Source organism: Raphanus sativus, chromosome 6 (assembly GCF_000801105.2).
Source record: "Raphanus sativus cultivar WK10039 chromosome 6, ASM80110v3, whole genome shotgun sequence".
Classification (NCBI taxonomy): Eukaryota; Viridiplantae; Streptophyta; class Magnoliopsida; order Brassicales; family Brassicaceae; genus Raphanus; species Raphanus sativus.
In genome coordinates this window covers 13152502-13169377 of record NC_079516.1, presented here as the reverse complement: position 1 = coordinate 13169377, position 16876 = coordinate 13152502, and the positions used below count along the sequence as shown (strand labels likewise).

Here is a 16876-nt window from a genome sequence, read left to right as displayed (position 1 = left end):
TAATTTCTTGTCAAGATTGCAATGATATTTTTTGTTGTTGATATTTTTGTTAATTTTTGTGGAATTAATAGAATGATCATCTCATTTTATTCAAGTTAAATACTCCTTTCCTTTTTAACATTTTTTTTTGTCAACTTATTTCACTTTTTTTGTCAACTTATTTCACTTGTTCTCTACATTTATTTGAATAAAATGGGAAAAAAATATGATTTAACATATTTATTCCAAATTAGTTAAAATACATAACATTCTCTTAGTGGCATTAAGTGGTAATATATTTGAAAGTACGGGGGCAAAAACGTCTAGCACTCGCTTTTTTTTCTTTTCATTTTCGCATGATGTCCTCGTGTGTTATATATCTTCATTCCACCTCCTCCTGCACAACCTTCTTCTGAGCTCGTACGATCGGTTCCTTCTCATTCTCTTCACCTCATTATCTCAATCTCAGATCCAAACATAGAGAAACATTAAGATAAAGAGTTTCATCCACTTCTTCTCCAGATCTAGGAGCTTCCCCCCCCCATCACGGATCAATCCAGGTTCGTTAATCTCTTTGTTGAATCCAAATCGATGTTAAAGTTTCTTGGTGATCGAGACGAATGTAGAGAGAGCTCCGTGATATCAATTGTGATATATTTACATACCGATTCTGAGAGGTGATTTATCGAATTGTGAGTCGTTGTTAATTTGATTGATTCTCGTTACCTGATTTTGAAAGCAGCTAGAGAGAGAGAGAGAGAGAGAGAGAGAGAGACATGGCGTCCGTTGTGGCGGTGGCGAGTGAGAACCAGTGGTTCAAAGGGAGAGTGAAGGCTGTTACTTCCGGAGACTGCTTGGTGATCACTGCTTTGGCCCAAAACAGGCCCGGCCCACCTCCGGAAAAGACCATCACTTTATCTTCTCTCATGGCTCCTAAACTGGTCAGTCTAAAAGAAATCTTTTCTCTCATAAAGTTTAAAAAGTTGTTATGAAGAAATGAAAAAGGCTTTTCTTTTTTTTTTACAAACAAAAAGTTTCGAAATATATAAACTAGGCTTTCTCTCTCTTATTGTTTGGTTTGTTCCTTGGTTTAAGGCGCGCAGGGGAGGTATAGATGAGCCTTTTGCGTGGGAAAGCAGGGAGTTTCTGAGGAAGCTTTGCATTGGGAAGGTCCTGCTATGTTCTATCAAACTCTTTAATCATTTTTATGCTCTGTGTCTAACAAGTGTAGCAAGTGTAGGTAGTAAGTGGACAGTTAGTAATTGAAATAGTTGTTTAATATTAACAGTTTGCATTTGGTATCTTGAGCAGGAGGTTACTTTTAAAGTGGATTACAAAGTGGAAGCTATTGCTGGGAGAGAGTTTGGCTCTGTTTATCTTGGCAACGAAAATCTTGCTAAGCTTGTTGTTCAGAATGGCTGGGCCAAGGTGATAAAACCGTTTACTAAATTTGACTAGATAGTCTTGTTGTCTATGGTGTATGGTGATTGTGGTAAGCTCTCTGATATGGTGGAGAAATGTATTATGGACAGGTCAGAGAGCAAGGTCAGCAGAATCAGGATAAGGTTAGTCCTTACATTGCCGAGCTGTTACAGCTTGAAGAGATGGCTAAGCAGGAAGGGATCGGTCGTTGGAGCAAGGTTTGTATCTCTTTTACTGTTTATCTTAGGACAAACTTGTTGAGTAGTAATCTTTTGTTCTATCTCTTCAAGATTCTCTTGAAAGTTGATTAATCATATAATTTGCTCTGATTTTGATTCCATTTACTTGATCCAGGTTCCTGGTGCTGCCGAGGCATCTGTCAGGAACCTTCCTCCTTCTGCCGTTGGGGATTCTGGTAACTTTGACGCCATGGGTCTGTTAGCCGCAAGTAAGGGCAAGCCCATGGAAGCTATTGTTGAGCAAGTCCGCGATGGCAGTACCATCAGGGTTTATCTTCTTCCTGAGTTTCAGTTTGTGCAAGTGTTTGTTGCTGGACTCCAGGTATGTAATCTTGTTTGTTTTCTTTTTTTTTTTGCTATGACGAGTTTGCAGTAATCTCATGATGTATCTTATGTAGGCTCCATCAATGGGAAGGAGACCTACACAAGAACCTGTTGTTGAGCCAGATGTTACATCAGCTCCGAATGGAGATGCTTCTGCTGAGCCCCGTGGTCCTCTAACATCAGCCCAGAGACTGGCTGCTTCAGCAGTATCGTCCGTGGAGGTTTCCTCTGATCCGTTTGCAATGGAAGCCAAATTTTTTACTGAGCTTCGTGTTCTTAATAGAGATGTAAGGAGTAATTGCAACAAATTAACTCATATGTATCGGTATCTAAAATTTAAATGGTCTAAGTGTGAGCTGGATTTTGCAGGTTCGCATTGTTCTTGAAGGTGTTGACAAATTCAACAATCTGATTGGATCAGTTTACTATTCTGTTGGGGAAACAGTCAAAGACTTGGGTCTGGAGCTGGTTGAAAATGTACGTGGACTAAATTACATAGTTATTTTGTTTTTGACATGATTACGTATGGAACTAATTGGCCAATCAAAGCTTGAGTTTGCCGCAATAATGTACTTACTTAAGAAGTCACTGGCAATATAGTATGTTGAATAAAAGTAATGACATTTGTTGTTATTCTTTTTGCTCAGGGTCTTGCTAAGTATGTTGAGTGGAGTGCCAACATGATGGAGGAAGAAGCCAAAAAGAAGTTAAAAGCTGCAGAACTTCAATGCAAGAAAAACCGGGTGAAAATGTGGGCAAACTATGTCCCTCCAGCTAGCAACTCTAAGGCAATTCATGACCAGAACTTTACTGGAAAGGTAATAAATAGCTTGCACACATATCTTCGTAAATATATTGCCTCCCCCCCCATTTCAACAGTTCTTAGTTCTTACTAGTTTGCACCTCTCTTCAGGTAGTGGAAGTTGTGAGTGGGGACTGCTTAGTAGTTGCTGATGACTCTGTACCATTCGGGAGCCCGATGGCAGAGCGCCGAGTCTGTCTTTCGAGTATTAGGTCTCCTAAAATCGGTAACCCACGCAGAGAGGAGAAACCTGCCCCTTATGCTCGGGAAGCTAGAGAGTTCCTTAGACAAAGGTTAATTGGAAAACAGGTATTTGTTGCTTCGTGCCTTTTTACTTATAAACTATCATGTTGTGCTGCACATGATGTAGATCTCTGACTTCTATTTCCCCCGGTCTAGGTTAATGTGCAAATGGAATACCAAAGGAAGATTAGCCCAGCAGATGGTGCTACTACTTCTGGAGCTAGTGATTCCAGGGTTATGGATTTTGGTTCAGTGTTCCTGCCATCTCCTACCAAGGGTGATTCAGCTGAAGCAGCTGCAGCATCTACTGGAGTCAATATTGCTGAACTCATAATCGCCCGTGGCTTGGGGACTGTGGTAAGACATCGCGATTTTGAAGAGAGGTCAAACCATTACGAGGCTCTGCTGGCTGCTGAAGCTCGTGCCGTTGCTGGCAAGAAAGGAATCCAATCTGCAAAGGATTCTCCAGTCATGCACGTCACAGACCTGACTGTGGCCTCGGCTAAAAAAGCTAAAGATTTCCTGCCATCCCTGCACAGAAGCAGGAGAATATCTGCTGTTGTGGAATACGTCTTGAGCGGACATCGGTTCAAGCTATACATTCCGAAAGAAACATGCAGTATTGCCTTTGCATTCTCTGGTGTCAGATGTCCTGGCCGTGGCGAACCTTATTCAGAAGAAGCTATTGCTTTAATGAGACGTAAGATCATGCAGAGAGATGTCGAGGTAATAATACGCACATGATACATTTCATTTTCTTTATTCCCTTTTTTTTCTTATATTGTATTTTTTTATAATCACAGATTGAAATTGAAACTGTGGATAGAACCGGCACTTTCTTAGGATCAATGTGGGAGGGGAAGACCAACGCAGCAACGTTTCTTCTTGAAGCTGGCGTTGCAAAAATGCAGACTGGCTTTGGTGCAGACAGGATTCCAGAAGCTCATCTTCTTGAATTGGCAGAACGATCTGCTAAGAATCAGAAACTGAAGGTAATTAACACCAATAGATATTATCTCTTTTTTTCCAAAAAGAAAAGCGTTGCTGAACTTTTTGATTTTAACAGATTTGGGAAAACTATGTTGAAGGAGAGGAAGTTGTAAATGGTGGTTCAAAGGTAGAAACCAGACAGATGGAAACATTGAAGGTGGTTGTCACGGAAGTGCTTGGAGGCGGTAGGTTCTACGTTCAGACGGTTGGAGATCAGAAAGTAGCTTCGATCCAAAACCAGCTTGCATCTCTGAGTCTTAAAGACGCTCCCATTGTTGGTTCGTTTAACCCTAAGAAGGGTGACATCGTCCTTGCACAGTTTAGCCTCGATAACTCATGGAACCGCGCAATGGTAAACTCATCAAACCTCTTATGTATCCCAACCTTTTGTTTCTTCACGCATACTTAACTGTATGCCTTACATTTGTACTCAGATTGTTAATGCACCACGAGGAGCAGTTCAATCTCCAGACGACAAACTCGAAGTGTTCTACATCGATTACGGAAACCAAGAAACAGTTCCGTACAGCGCTATTCGCCCTGTAGAGGCTTCAGTTTCATCAGCACCAGGACTCGCGCAGCTCTGCAGACTTGCCTACTTAAAAGTTCCAAGCCTGGAAGAGGACTTTGGTCCTGAAGCGGGAGAGTATTTGCATACGGTGACGCTGGGAAGTGGTAAAGAGTTTAAGGCTGTGGTGGAGGAAAGGGATACTTCAGGTGGCAAAGTGAAAGGCCAAGGAACTGGAACAGAGCTCGCTGTTACTCTCATTGCTGTTGACGATGAGATCTCTGTCAATGCAGCAATGCTTCAGGTCAGTGTCTCAATCCTATGAAGAGTATTTTTCATTGTATAAACTTGAAGAGTGAAATGTGTTTTGTTATGAGCACAGGAAGGAATAGCGAGGATGGAGAAACGGAAGAGATGGGAGCATAAAGACAAGAAAGCAGCTCTTGATGCTCTTGAGAAGTACCAAGAAGAAGCTCGCAAATCTAGGACAGGAATCTGGCAGTACGGAGACATTCAGTCTGATGATGAGGACAGTGTTCCAGTCAGGAAACCTGGTCGCGGGTAAGTGTTGTTTCCAACCTTTATGATCGATCAATGGTTGGTTCCCAAAGAGGGGGATCTTCAACCTTTGTTCAAGATTGTTGCTTTGCAAAGCATCAAACTTTTTGTAATGTTTAGAAATTCTCTTCTTTTTTTTTATTTTTACTTTTTTGGTTTATTGATCATAAGGTGACTGATGGTTTCGTTCCTTATTCTTGTTTTGACTAAAGAATCTCATAATAAGGTGATGTAACTTAAGTCCGACAACATAAGAGAGGACTTTTCATATGCTCTCTAATGTTTTAATTGGAAGTGTGCGCTTCATACGCTTTCCTCCAAAATTCATCTTCTCCAGGTAGTTAAATTTAAGACTCGTTTTTTTGTAACCTGAGTTTCATAATGTTGTTGGTCATCACAATTCATGATGAAACAGAATGATTGGCTCTGAGCAAGTTGGATTACTGAGCGTCTCAGATCTAAACCCATGAAAGATACACAGAGCTTATACTACATTAGTGTATAAACATGAAGTCTCGAAAGAGTTGCACACGTCAGTTATGGCTCAAGAATGTACTCTGCTTTTGTGTTCTTGCTAAGGCCATGGTTTGAGCTTGTACACTCTTTTGAGGCTTCGTTACTCCGACGACAATAGTTACAAATGGCAACTAAGCATCATGGGAATAAACCGAGTTCAGTGAATAGATGACTTCTCAACTCGAATAACTCTACAATGGCAAATGTATCCACCCCAATTTGTGAGAAACTAAACAAAGAAGTAACAGAAACTACAATTTAGCTAATCCCAACTTGGTTTTACAGCAGAAAAGAAAATCCGACCATAACACAAGTAACAATCAAAAATAATTTCAACATCTCGAAAACATTCTAAAAACCACTATTTTTAATTATCACGTCTGGGTTGCCTTTTGCGAGGAGCAGCGGTTTCTTCCTTTTTCTCCGTCTCATCTTCACTCTTTGAGCTTGAGCTCTCTCCTACTTCTGGTTTCTTGTTCTTTTTCTCCACAGCTGCTGCCGGCGCCGCCTGTTAACAAAACCATTTTTAATTTCTTCAGCTTTTTCACTTACTTCCATATTAAAATGCCATGAATATATTACAGAGGGAATATTTACCTTTTTGCCACCGAAGATAAGCTTGATGAAGAGAGAGAAGAAAACAACGACAATGGAGACAAGAACACCAATGGTTAAGTTTGGTTGTTCCTCTGCTTTCTCAATCAGCTCCTACAAAAACGACACATTTTCTAAATCTGTTTAGCCTCTCCTATTCAAGGTCGAGACATCATGATAACATGCAACAAGGTAAAGAGGGAGAGGAGAGATAGAACTTACAGTGATCTTAGACTTGTAGGCACTTAGGAAAGATATGTCAGCAACCTTGTTCAAGAGGTCGAACACAACCTTCTGCAAACACCATTCACATATATATATATACAAGTGTAAGTATTATAACGAGGAATAATATAGTAATAAATAAAGGTTCAGATTCAATTTTACCTGGTAGCTCTTGAGACCACCTGCAGAGCTAGCGGCCTCCTCTTCTGCCTTTTGTTTCTCTTTCTCAACATCGAACTTCGACTTCCAAGTTGTCTGTCTGTAAACCTCAGCGACCTTCTCGTCTTTCGCTATCAACATGTTGTCAAACAAGATACCGTCTTGCATCGTCCAGATCTCAATACCGATCGCCGCAATGGGTTCGAAATCAGGTCGGTCTAGCTCAAAGTAGTCAGGGTTAGGGATGTCTCTGGGCTTCCAGATCCCCTTGTAAGCAGGGTTGTCTATCATAGGCGCACTCCACTTGCCCTTGTAAGCAGGATTCTTCTTCGTGGGTCTCTTCCACTCACCGCAACCAGGTGCTGTTTCACACTTGGGGTTATCAACCTTTGGAGCCTCCCACATACCATCTTCCTCATCATCCCAATCTTCAGGTTTGGTCGCCTCTGGGTCGTCGACCTCCTCAGGCTCATCATCTAACCATCCCTCGGGTTTCTCAGCTTCCTCGTCTTCGATCTCCATGGGTGCCTCCTCGTCCCAGTCCTCAGGCTTCACGGCGTTAGGATCAGGGATCTTGGCTCTCTCGTCCCAGTCTTCTGGTTTCTTGTCTTCAAGGTCAGGGATGGTCTTGGAAGGGATCAACGCAGGCTCAAAGTCCTCCCCAGAGAGTAAATTAGCCTTCTTCTTCTCCTCTCCATCAACCAGAATCCTAACCTCGTTGTCCGGCTTCAAGACGGCGGTGTAGACATGGGAGAGCTTGTCATAAGGAACAGAAGGAGGGAACTTGAGATGGTGCTCAACGTACTCTCCGCTCTTGGGATTCTTGTGCTTCAAGATGAAATGCACTTTGTTCGTGGCTCCACACTTGTCAGGCCCAAACATGATAGAGTAAGGTGACTCGCTGTCGAACCCCTCGGGGGTCCACCCAGCTTCCTGAGGGCGGAGGTACTTCAAGTAAGCACCACCACACTCGAGCCCTTCCTGGAAACGAACCTCGTACTGAAGAACAATCGTTCCTTCCTTGAGGTTTAGAGGCTCCTCGAGCTCTTTCACTATACCGTACTTGCGTGCCTTCTCGCTTACGAGAAGTCCATAGTCATCATGTCCCTCACTCTTGGCATGCTTCCACACACCTGAAACACATAAGCAGTCTTAACAAAGAAGCTCTCTATGCATTAATCAACATCATGACATTAAGTGACCACAACATTCTCGATTTGATTCAATTAGAATGTGGATATTCATATAATGGTTCAAGACTCTGAAATGTCCGGTTTATTATTAAACCATTTGGATCTATACTAAACCAACCATTCAATCAAACATTCTCGATTTGATTCTATCAGCATATAGTAGTAGGTTAAATGACACTGGAATGTCTGGTTTATTATCATAATCACGATGTAAACCATTCGGTTATTTCCGGTTTAGTTTGTTAACACTGATTCGTAACCAACTTTTGAGATCACTAATGAATCCACATTCTTCGAAACGTTCCAGCGACCATACCTTCGTAATCACCATTCTTCGAAACGATCCAGCGACCATCGAACGGCTCATCGAACGACTCATACAACACCTGAATAATAAAACAAAACGAACTCAGATCTACAAATAATCGGATCTGCAGAGAATATTCAAACATTTTCCCGAGAAAATCGAAATTTTACCGCATGATCGTCGCAGAAGCAAAGGTTCTGGAGCGAGAAGAGAGCTAAGATAAGCAGAAGGCAGGAGAATAGTTGCCGGTCTCTCATCATCGGATTCCTCAGGATTTAGATCGGAGAAGAGAGTTAGAATGTTTTTTTTTTTCCTTAAGCTTTTCTCTCTGAGTAAGTATCTATTTAAATTCCCGTAGACCCGGTTTAGTGTGTCAATTTTATCGTTTCCACCAATGATAACGCTCGCCACGTGGTGGTAGCCAATAGATGGACGCCACGTCGTACAGAAGAGAGCTATCCTACGTGCATATTGTTATATTTCTATTAATGTCCATTTTACGGCTAGTCAGTCTAACGTTAAGTATTGGGCTGGGCCTACTAATCAGTTTTGAAAGACTCTAGCCGAGTAAGAGTCTTCTAAAAGCAAAGGTCTCTATTGGGCTGGGCCTACTAATTAGTTTGAAAGTCTCTAGAGGAGCAAGAGTCTTTCACATAAAATTGACAAAAGCAAACTTTTTACACACGTAATAACCATTGCCAAATATCACACTAGTGGAAGATTACAAGATACTTTTTTTTATTTTAAGACTTGGTATTTAGAATGTTGAAGAAGGATATCTATAGTTTTAGTGTTTAGGTACTAAGTGACTGGTAACCATCTTCCCGGTTCTGTCTCCGGTATACCACGGCGGCTATTAGAACCACAACCGCCACCACCACCACCACCGTCACTGCAAGTAAGGCTAAAAAGCTCACACTTTTCGCATGTGCCTGCAAAGAAATAATTGAATACTTACGTAAGTAAAGTTACCCCCACATTGTAATAACCGGTTTGACCTAAACCGAGATCAGTTACCGGCAGATTACCTGCAAGGAGCTCTCCGGTTCAGGCAGCTGCTGAGCAACCAGGATGTAAAAGAGTCCCATGACTCCTGTATGACCAACGACATTACTGTAATTGAACTCCAGAGTCAGTGTCTCTCCATAAGTCACTTTCACCGGTTTAGGATAACAAGATGACATTCCAACAATGTAACCAGCTTCGTTTCCAGGTTCGTGTCCATTGCCATACTTCGGCATCGAAGAGCATATTCCCTCACCGTCCTGATGATCAATCCACAACACAAGAGTCTCAGTTTTTTTGAGTTAAAATGATAACTCTTTCATATTTGCATTAGCTTAAACCGAATAATGTAGCATAGAATTGAGATAACCATGCTATTATAATTTTGGTTATTATTTTTAGTGATTAAAAAAAAATTAATTATTTACATGGACTTTTTTTAGTTTATCTCTTGGTATTTGGTGTTATTATAATAATAATTTTGGTTATTATAATTATTTTTCTTTCTTTTTATTTATTGCTGAATTTTATTAAAAAAAAATTGCAAAGCCTTTCCGAGTTATCCTAGATGTCACTAAATCAGTCTAAATTACCGCTCGATACAGAGCAGCACCAACACCACCCGCGTGCTGGTGAGCTACTCCATAGACAATATACCCACTAAACGGCATCATTAAGCTCTTTTTCTTAACGTCAACACATCCATCTCCACTGGTTGTGCACGGTTTCACATCATATTCCACCTGAAACAAGCATAAAACCTTTAGCTGATGTTTTTAAGTAAAAACATTAAGCAGAGATGTGAAATTATGTCTTTACTGACATGACAAAAATGTTCTTGGACATCTCCTGTTGATCCTTCTGACGGTTCCCAAGAGTCCGTAACATCGAGAATATAAACCTTAGCCGGTAACAAAACCGAGCTGTCGTCCCAATCAACCCATCTCACAGTATACTTAAGATACAGAGTTCTTGTTTTTTTACCATCGTCGAATCCCTTTCTTACCAGACACTGAGTCTTATCGTAGCAGCAGTATAAACCTCCTTTGTATCCAGGTTCCAAAGCTCGACCGTACTCATCAACGGTCACATTATAAAGATCACACCGACACTCGGTGCATCCTTGTTTTTCCACAACCCCTCTAGTGTCGATAGCGTGAATGTTCAGAAGCCATTTGAACTCGTACCCATCAGGCGTCTCTTCCGGGTTACCGATCTCGATCGCGTAAGGATCAGGAACATACGTCGAAGTCTTGCGTGTCTCTGATCCTAACCCGAAGTAATGTCTGACTCTGTTCCCACACAAGCCTCCGTTTCTAATGGGAATATAGTCAGGACTCGAACCAAGAAGATCATCAACCCTAGGCATGTTTAGGAGCTGCGAAAGGTTGAAACCTTTACGCACGTAGTAAGGCTGGACGACCCAGTGGTGGAGATATGTCTCGTGTAACGGGACGGGGTTGCCGTCTTCGTCGACTACTTCGGCGTCGAAACCTTTGATGCCGATGTGGCCTCTGGGGAAATCGATGTCGAATAGGTGAGGGTCTGTGACTGATCCTGGAGTCATAACTTGTTTTGGTGACAAGAAACTTGCGGACTTGATCTTGTAGCTGTAGCTAGGCGATATGCTTGACGCGACCAGGAGAAGAAGTAAGGACGAGATCATGCAAGAACAGACCATTTTACCCTGTTTCCAGATTGAGAGGTAAATTAAATTAAGTAAAATTGATTTAAGTACGTAATCATGCATGGATAAACATCTCAAACTCTTAACCTAGCTTTGTTTGAAATAAAACAATGAACACAACAAACCCACTTGAAAGTTTTGAAACCTGTTTTAACTACAAGATGTCAAGTTACAAAAATGAATAATCTAACATAAAACCTGTTTAAACTCATCAGGGTAGGATCTGAGATTTTAGGAGGTATATATATATTTTTAAAAAATTAATAAAAAAGAATTGTAATTTAGGAGTCTATCATTATATAAAAAATTCTGTTTTTGGAGGCCAAACCTAATGTTTCATTAGATAATGCCTAAATCTGGCCATGAAGCTCATACATAAACAGAGACGCAGAGATGTTAAATTACCTCAAGATTCGAACATATCTACTATGTAACTGTCTTCCCTATCAACAAATAAAAAAACAATTACAAAAGACAGAGCTAGAGAGAGAGATAGATTTTACGTGTGCTGAATGGAAAATTCTCAGAACCAACTCTCTTCAATTCGATGTGTCGATGAAACCTAAAGTCCTTTGTGTTGTATGTTACTGTAATAAAGTGTCCCACTAGGAACATTTCGAGAGAGTTGATCTATTTGTTATGGGAAATGCAGATGCTCTCATATAAGCCAAGAGACGTGTAGAACAATAGAACAGGATTTATGACGAGAGCGATGATGTCAGTGATGAGTTAACTATTTTTCTGAGAATAGCCGATAGTTTTTAAAAATAAAATGTACTAAAACTGGAATGCTCTATCCAGGAGCTGTCATGTGAACAAACCACAAGGGACACGTCTTTACTAGAAAAAGAAAACGTTATTTTTTTCAAATGTCTTTCACTCTTTCAACTTCTCTGTTAGTAGTTGCGTTAAATTAAACGAAGCAGGTCTTTTCCATCTTCCATATGCTTTTATCCTATTGAAGGAAAAAACGTCGATTTGGAATTTTGTATAAATAAGGAAAGTCCTCATTGATTTTTTTTCCCACTATAATTAGTCGATATGTAGTTCAGTACAAATTGACTTTGAATTCATCCACACACTATCCATCGGTTTAAGTGACTGACCTTTTTTTTTTGAACAACAACTGACTGACTTTAATAAAGACTAGGATAAGATCTGCGACTTTCGCGGGGTGAAATATAAATTTGAGGTTTTACGACATTAGTTATATTAAATTTAGGTATCAGTTTGGTTTTAGTTTTTTTCGATTTTTTTTAATTGAGGGGGATGATATTTTGGACATGCTAATTCAGTGTTTAATTTTATTTAGGTCATTACAATGTTTAAAGTTTTTTCGTTTTTTGGATGTTAACGAAAAGACTGTTTGTAATTGTTTGGTTGAATGTTACAATATTTTTGAAGACATTCCTAATGTCAACAAATATATTGAATATTATAATTTCCATAATAATCATAATAAAAACAACTTTATATAACTGCAAAACAATAAAATAAAATTCTAAAGACAAAACAGCGAAATGAATATTTGAAAACATTATTAGTATATGCTCTCATTTAGAATTATTCCATGCAGTGAATATATAGTTACATATATAATAACTTCAATATGGATATTTAGGTGTGTTTATTAAAAATTTAAAATGTTGCATGAATATAAATGTAGATTTCTTTTAATAAATATTGAAAGAACTTTAATTTTATATAACAAAAGAAAACAAATTATAACAAAAATATGCAAAAGTTTTATATAATTAGAAATTATAACATGAATTCAAATATGAATTGGGCTTTTTCCAATTCATTAACATAAGCCCAATTTGTTTTACATATGAAGTATTTTCACTTAGGACCCATATTAAAAATCATTTTGAACAAGAAGTGACCGACTTTAATAAAGATTCGAAGCTGAACCTGGACTAGAAATGAAGTTTCCAAGTCTTTTGTTGCATGCTTCCAAGACGCTTACACTGATCACGATTCACGACCACACCAACATATACATACACATCTGTGACCTAACCATCCATTCGTCTCTAGAAGATTATGTCGTGCTTTTGAGCACTAACGTCATCTAATCGTGCCTTCTTGATCGGGAAATGTGCGAGTCGGCCCGTGAAGAACTGTGAAACTCCGAACCCACTATACAATGGGCCCAGTGTAGACATGCCTCGTAAGTTAACTTCATTCTTGTGAGGTCAATTAATTTTACTTTGCCTTTTTGTAGTTTAGGTGAGTTAAGCTTCAAAGCACTTCAAATGTTGACTGTATATTAAGTCATTTTCAACATTTTACTTAAGAACGATCTAGTATTGTAAACTAGGGTAGTAATAGGGTTGTAGAACACATTATTCAACCTTTTTAGGATTCTAAAACTCCAACAGTAATTTTTTTGAGAGAAAACCCTAGCCGTGAAAAGAAAAAAAGAGAGATTTTTCATAGTTTCAAGCCGATGATTGGAGGCTTCTCCAGCTCCGACATCGGCTTATTTAATTCGTTTTGCATCTCTTTTTTGGATCTGTTTTGTTTTCAGTCGCTGTTTTTTTGCCAATTTATTTTGAATTTGGCAAGGTTTTTTATTGTTCTTTTGTATGCTTCTTCTAATTGTTTTAGAAAGACAAAACTTTCGGTTCAGTTGAACTGTTTAGAAAAGTTAATTGACAGATCTATTGCGGATGGTGGCGACGGGTTTTACCGGCTTCAATCGTTGATGGTTTTTCATTCGATGGTGATGGAGTTCTTACTGTAAACTATGGTTACTTCGAAAGGCAGCATGAAGTTCTATGGAACGGTAATCTCTTTTTGACTCTGATAATAGAGCAAAATAAAGAGTTGTCTTATCTCAGTCGCTCCTACTGGAATAATAAAAAGAGAATGACAATCGTTTTCAACTCACTCTGAAGCGTGGTGCTTTTGGATTAATATGAAGATTATCTCCTTTGAGATTCGTCTATTCCAGAAGAAAACTTTTATATGAAAAATCTTTAGTTATCCATACGCAAAATAGATGTGTTAGTTTATTTTGGATTCCTACTGGTGTATCCCTTTTCTATGTTGTTTTGCTGGTTCTCATTGTTTAGAACTCTTTGCTTTAAAGACTTAATAATACAATTTAGCGACAAAAAGAAAATACAACTCCAACACTTAAATAACAGTGGTAAGAACAGTATTAGAGTCGCAAGTCGAAATGATTAATCATATAATTATTATAAAATACATATATAAATAACGTGTACTTTAATGCTGCAGGTAAACGAATAAAATAAGAAGAGTATATTAACATCTTTATTATTACGCAGTCTAGGAAAATTAAAATTTAAAATTACATATTGTCATTTTCATTTTTTTTATAAATTAAGGCGACTATAATATTGGAAAATAGTGTTGTAATAGGGGCTTTAGTACACGCTGTTCAACATTAATATTCCAAAACTCCAACAGTTAACTTTTTTTTTGTCACACTCCAACAGTTAACTAACAGGGTAAAAACAGTATTAGAGTCGCAAGTCGCAATGATGAACATGATGATATATCATGATAATAACAATACATATATAATATTGTACTAATGCTGCAAATTAACATAAAATAATTTGAAAAATGAGAGAAAAGACAAAGAAAAGGTAAGAGGAAACTGAGGGGCTGAGGAGAGAGGAGGCTAGGGCTATGAGAGAGACAGTCAAATAAAACAGACCGAGCTTTAAAATGGCAGACTCTCAGAACTCCGACTTGACCTGTCGTTTCCTCATTGGCTACCTTTCCACGTTAAAGTTTCCTTATCGGCTCAAACGGCTTTGTTTTCTTGCGATCACTGTTTATTGACAAGGCTTACTTAACTAGGATTGTTCACTTCAAGTTCCGGTTTTAATGTAATTCATCTTTTTTTATATGACAAACATGAAGCTTTTTTTAGATCCGTTTCACAAGAGCAATATATTCCTGATGCTACCTTTAGCTTAGAGCATGCCCATTAGTGAACCCCAAGGAGGGGTTCATAGGGATTTTTTTATTGTTTTTGGGTGGGTCCAGGAATAGTGACGAACCCGTATTAATTTTGCTCTTCCATTAGTGAACCCGAAAATGGGGTTCATAAGAATAAAATAATAATTTTTTTTAAAATTTTTTTATTTATTTAATACAATGGAAATTAAAAAACATACAAAGATTATTCATCTAGATTACCAAATTTGTGCCATATATTTTCAACTAAATCGGCTTTCAAACGATCATGTTTTTGTTGATCCCGAATTTGAGCTTGAATGCCATGCCTATTAACGAAGTTGGAAGGAGAGTCCGTAGGTTGCGAGATTTCCACCTGTGAACTCCTGCTTGACTCTCCCGACTCGAACTCAGATGTATCAGACATAATATATGTGTTTCGTTCGTTCTCTACTATCATATTGTGTAGTATGATACAAGTTTTCATAATCTTTCCAATCTTTTCCTTGTCCCATAGTAGAGCAGGATTTTTTACTATTGCAAACCTCGATTGCAAAACTCTGAAAGCACGTTCGACATCTTTTCTGGCGGATTCTTGTTTTTCAGCAAAAAGCTCAGATTTAAGACCTTGAGGTAATGGAATGGATTGGATAAATGTTGACCATTTCGGATAGATTCCGTCTGTAAGGTAGTACGCCATACGATAATTGTGGCCGTTGACCGTGAAATTAACTTTAGGAGCTCGACCTTGTATAATGTCAGAAAAAACTTGTGACCGATCGAGAACATTAATATCGTTTAGGGTACCTGGTAAACCGAAAAATGCGTGCCATATCCAAAGATCCTGTGATGCCACAGCCTCTAAGACAATGGTCGGCTTTCCGTGACCTCGTGCGTACTGCCCTCTCCAAGACCTTGGGCAGTTTTTCCACTCCCAATGCATACAGTCGATGCTGCCTATCATTCCCGGAAATCCGCGTACCTCTCCGATATCGAGTAATCGTTGAAGATCAGCTGGTGTAGGTTTTCGTAGATACTCATCTCCAAACAATTGTATTATCGCTTCGTTGAACTTCTCCAAACATAAAAGTGCGGTACTCTCACCAAGTCGGAGATATTCGTCATACGTATCTCCCGATTGACCATATGCTAGCATACGTATAGCTGCAGTACACTTTTGAAGTGCAGATAGGCCGTACCTTCCGTGAGCATTTTGTCTTTGACGAAAGTATGGAACTTCATTACTCAGGCGATCGACAATGGAAAGGAACAATGGCTTCGTCATTCGAAAACGCCGCCTAAACATTTCTGGTGGGTATGTAGGATTTTCACTGAAATAGTCATTCCAAAGGTCTTCGTGGCCTTGCTCCCTATGTCTTTCGATATAAGCTCGTCTCTTCGGCTTGTTAATTTGTTGGTCGATGAAATTATCAACTTGTTGGTCGATAAAATTATCAACATGTTCGTCAAACGTATCTTCAATTAGTTTATCTGCTGCATCATCTGATGAGAAAGACATCACTTGAACACTTCTTCCTTCATACAAGAAAAAAATTAATTATTCACAAGTTTAATAAGAAACATATTTTTTTTTGAAAAAAATATAAAATCTTCACTAGTCTAATAAGAAACATATTTTTTTTTTGAAAAAAAATAAAATCTTCACTAGTCTAATAAGAAACATACTTTTTTTTTGAAAAAAAAATAAAATCTTCACAAGTCTAATAAGAAACATATTTTTTTTTGAAAAAAAAATAAAATCTTCACTAGTCTAATAAGAAACATATCTTTTTTTGAAAAAAATATAAAATCTTCACTAGTCTAATAAGAAACATATTTTTTTTTGAAAAAAAAAAATAAATCTTCACTAGTCTAATAAGAAACATATATTTAAAAAAAAATAATTAAATCTGCACTAGTCAAGAAACATATCTTTTTAAAAATAAAAAATATAAATCTTCATTACTTTAATAACAAAACATAACTTTTAAAAAAAATATATAATAAAATGTGATATCTTGATACTTGTAGTCTATGTAATAAAATGACAAAGAGATATAGAGATTGATAGTTGATTCTTTACTTGTCTTGATAGTTGAGTAAAGAAGAGTAAAAGTCGAGAGTAGTGAGCAAATTTATGAAACAAACACATGCTTAATATATAGAGTAGGCAGAGTTGATACAAG

General features: G+C 38.4%; 4 protein-coding genes across 6 annotated transcripts; 1 reads left to right on the top strand and 3 right to left on the bottom strand.

Moving 5' to 3' along the window:
• The first annotated feature begins 381 nt into the window (after positions 1-381).
• LOC108811822 (ribonuclease TUDOR 2) lies at positions 382-5339 on the top strand. Of its 2 annotated transcripts, XM_056989981.1 has the most exons (15): positions 382-539; positions 722-920; positions 1075-1149; positions 1291-1407; positions 1512-1619; positions 1756-1962; positions 2039-2251; positions 2334-2441; positions 2612-2782; positions 2878-3075; positions 3166-3735; positions 3813-4001; positions 4076-4351; positions 4434-4811; positions 4890-5339. In XM_056989981.1, the coding sequence occupies exons 2-15, from the start codon at positions 756-758 to the stop codon at positions 5070-5072; spliced, it is 2958 nt and encodes a 985-aa protein (XP_056845961.1). In that variant the 5' UTR covers positions 382-539; positions 722-755; the 3' UTR covers positions 5073-5339. The 2 variants fall into 2 exon arrangements, with proteins under 2 accessions (XP_056845961.1, XP_056845962.1); XM_056989982.1 differs by lacking the exon at positions 382-539 and having other exon boundaries at positions 781-920; positions 1083-1149.
• Positions 5340-5819: 480 nt separating this feature from the next.
• Positions 5820-8388, bottom strand: LOC108811823 (calnexin homolog 1-like). The gene is made up of 6 exons (XM_018583920.2): positions 8230-8388; positions 8069-8138; positions 6563-7692; positions 6398-6469; positions 6179-6289; positions 5820-6089 (listed from the first exon to the last, which is right to left on the bottom strand). The coding sequence occupies exons 1-6, from the start codon at positions 8317-8319 to the stop codon at positions 5949-5951; spliced, it is 1614 nt and encodes a 537-aa protein (XP_018439422.1). The 5' UTR covers positions 8320-8388; the 3' UTR covers positions 5820-5948.
• Positions 8389-8690: 302 nt separating this feature from the next.
• On the bottom strand, positions 8691-11410 carry LOC108811824 (uncharacterized). Of its 2 annotated transcripts, none has more exons than XM_018583922.2 (5): positions 11255-11410; positions 9888-10751; positions 9658-9807; positions 9088-9324; positions 8691-8991 (listed from the first exon to the last, which is right to left on the bottom strand). In XM_018583922.2, the coding sequence occupies exons 2-5, from the start codon at positions 10743-10745 to the stop codon at positions 8854-8856; spliced, it is 1383 nt and encodes a 460-aa protein (XP_018439424.1). In that variant the 5' UTR covers positions 10746-10751; positions 11255-11410; the 3' UTR covers positions 8691-8853. The 2 variants fall into 2 exon arrangements, with proteins under 2 accessions (XP_018439424.1, XP_018439423.1); XM_018583921.2 differs by having other exon boundaries at positions 11157-11366.
• Positions 11411-14916: 3506 nt separating this feature from the next.
• LOC108858480 (uncharacterized) lies at positions 14917-16209 on the bottom strand. Its single transcript, XM_056986969.1, has one exon. It carries the CDS (start codon positions 16207-16209, stop codon positions 14917-14919), a length of 1293 nt encoding a protein of 430 aa, XP_056842949.1.
• Between the last annotated feature and the right edge of the window lie 667 nt (positions 16210-16876).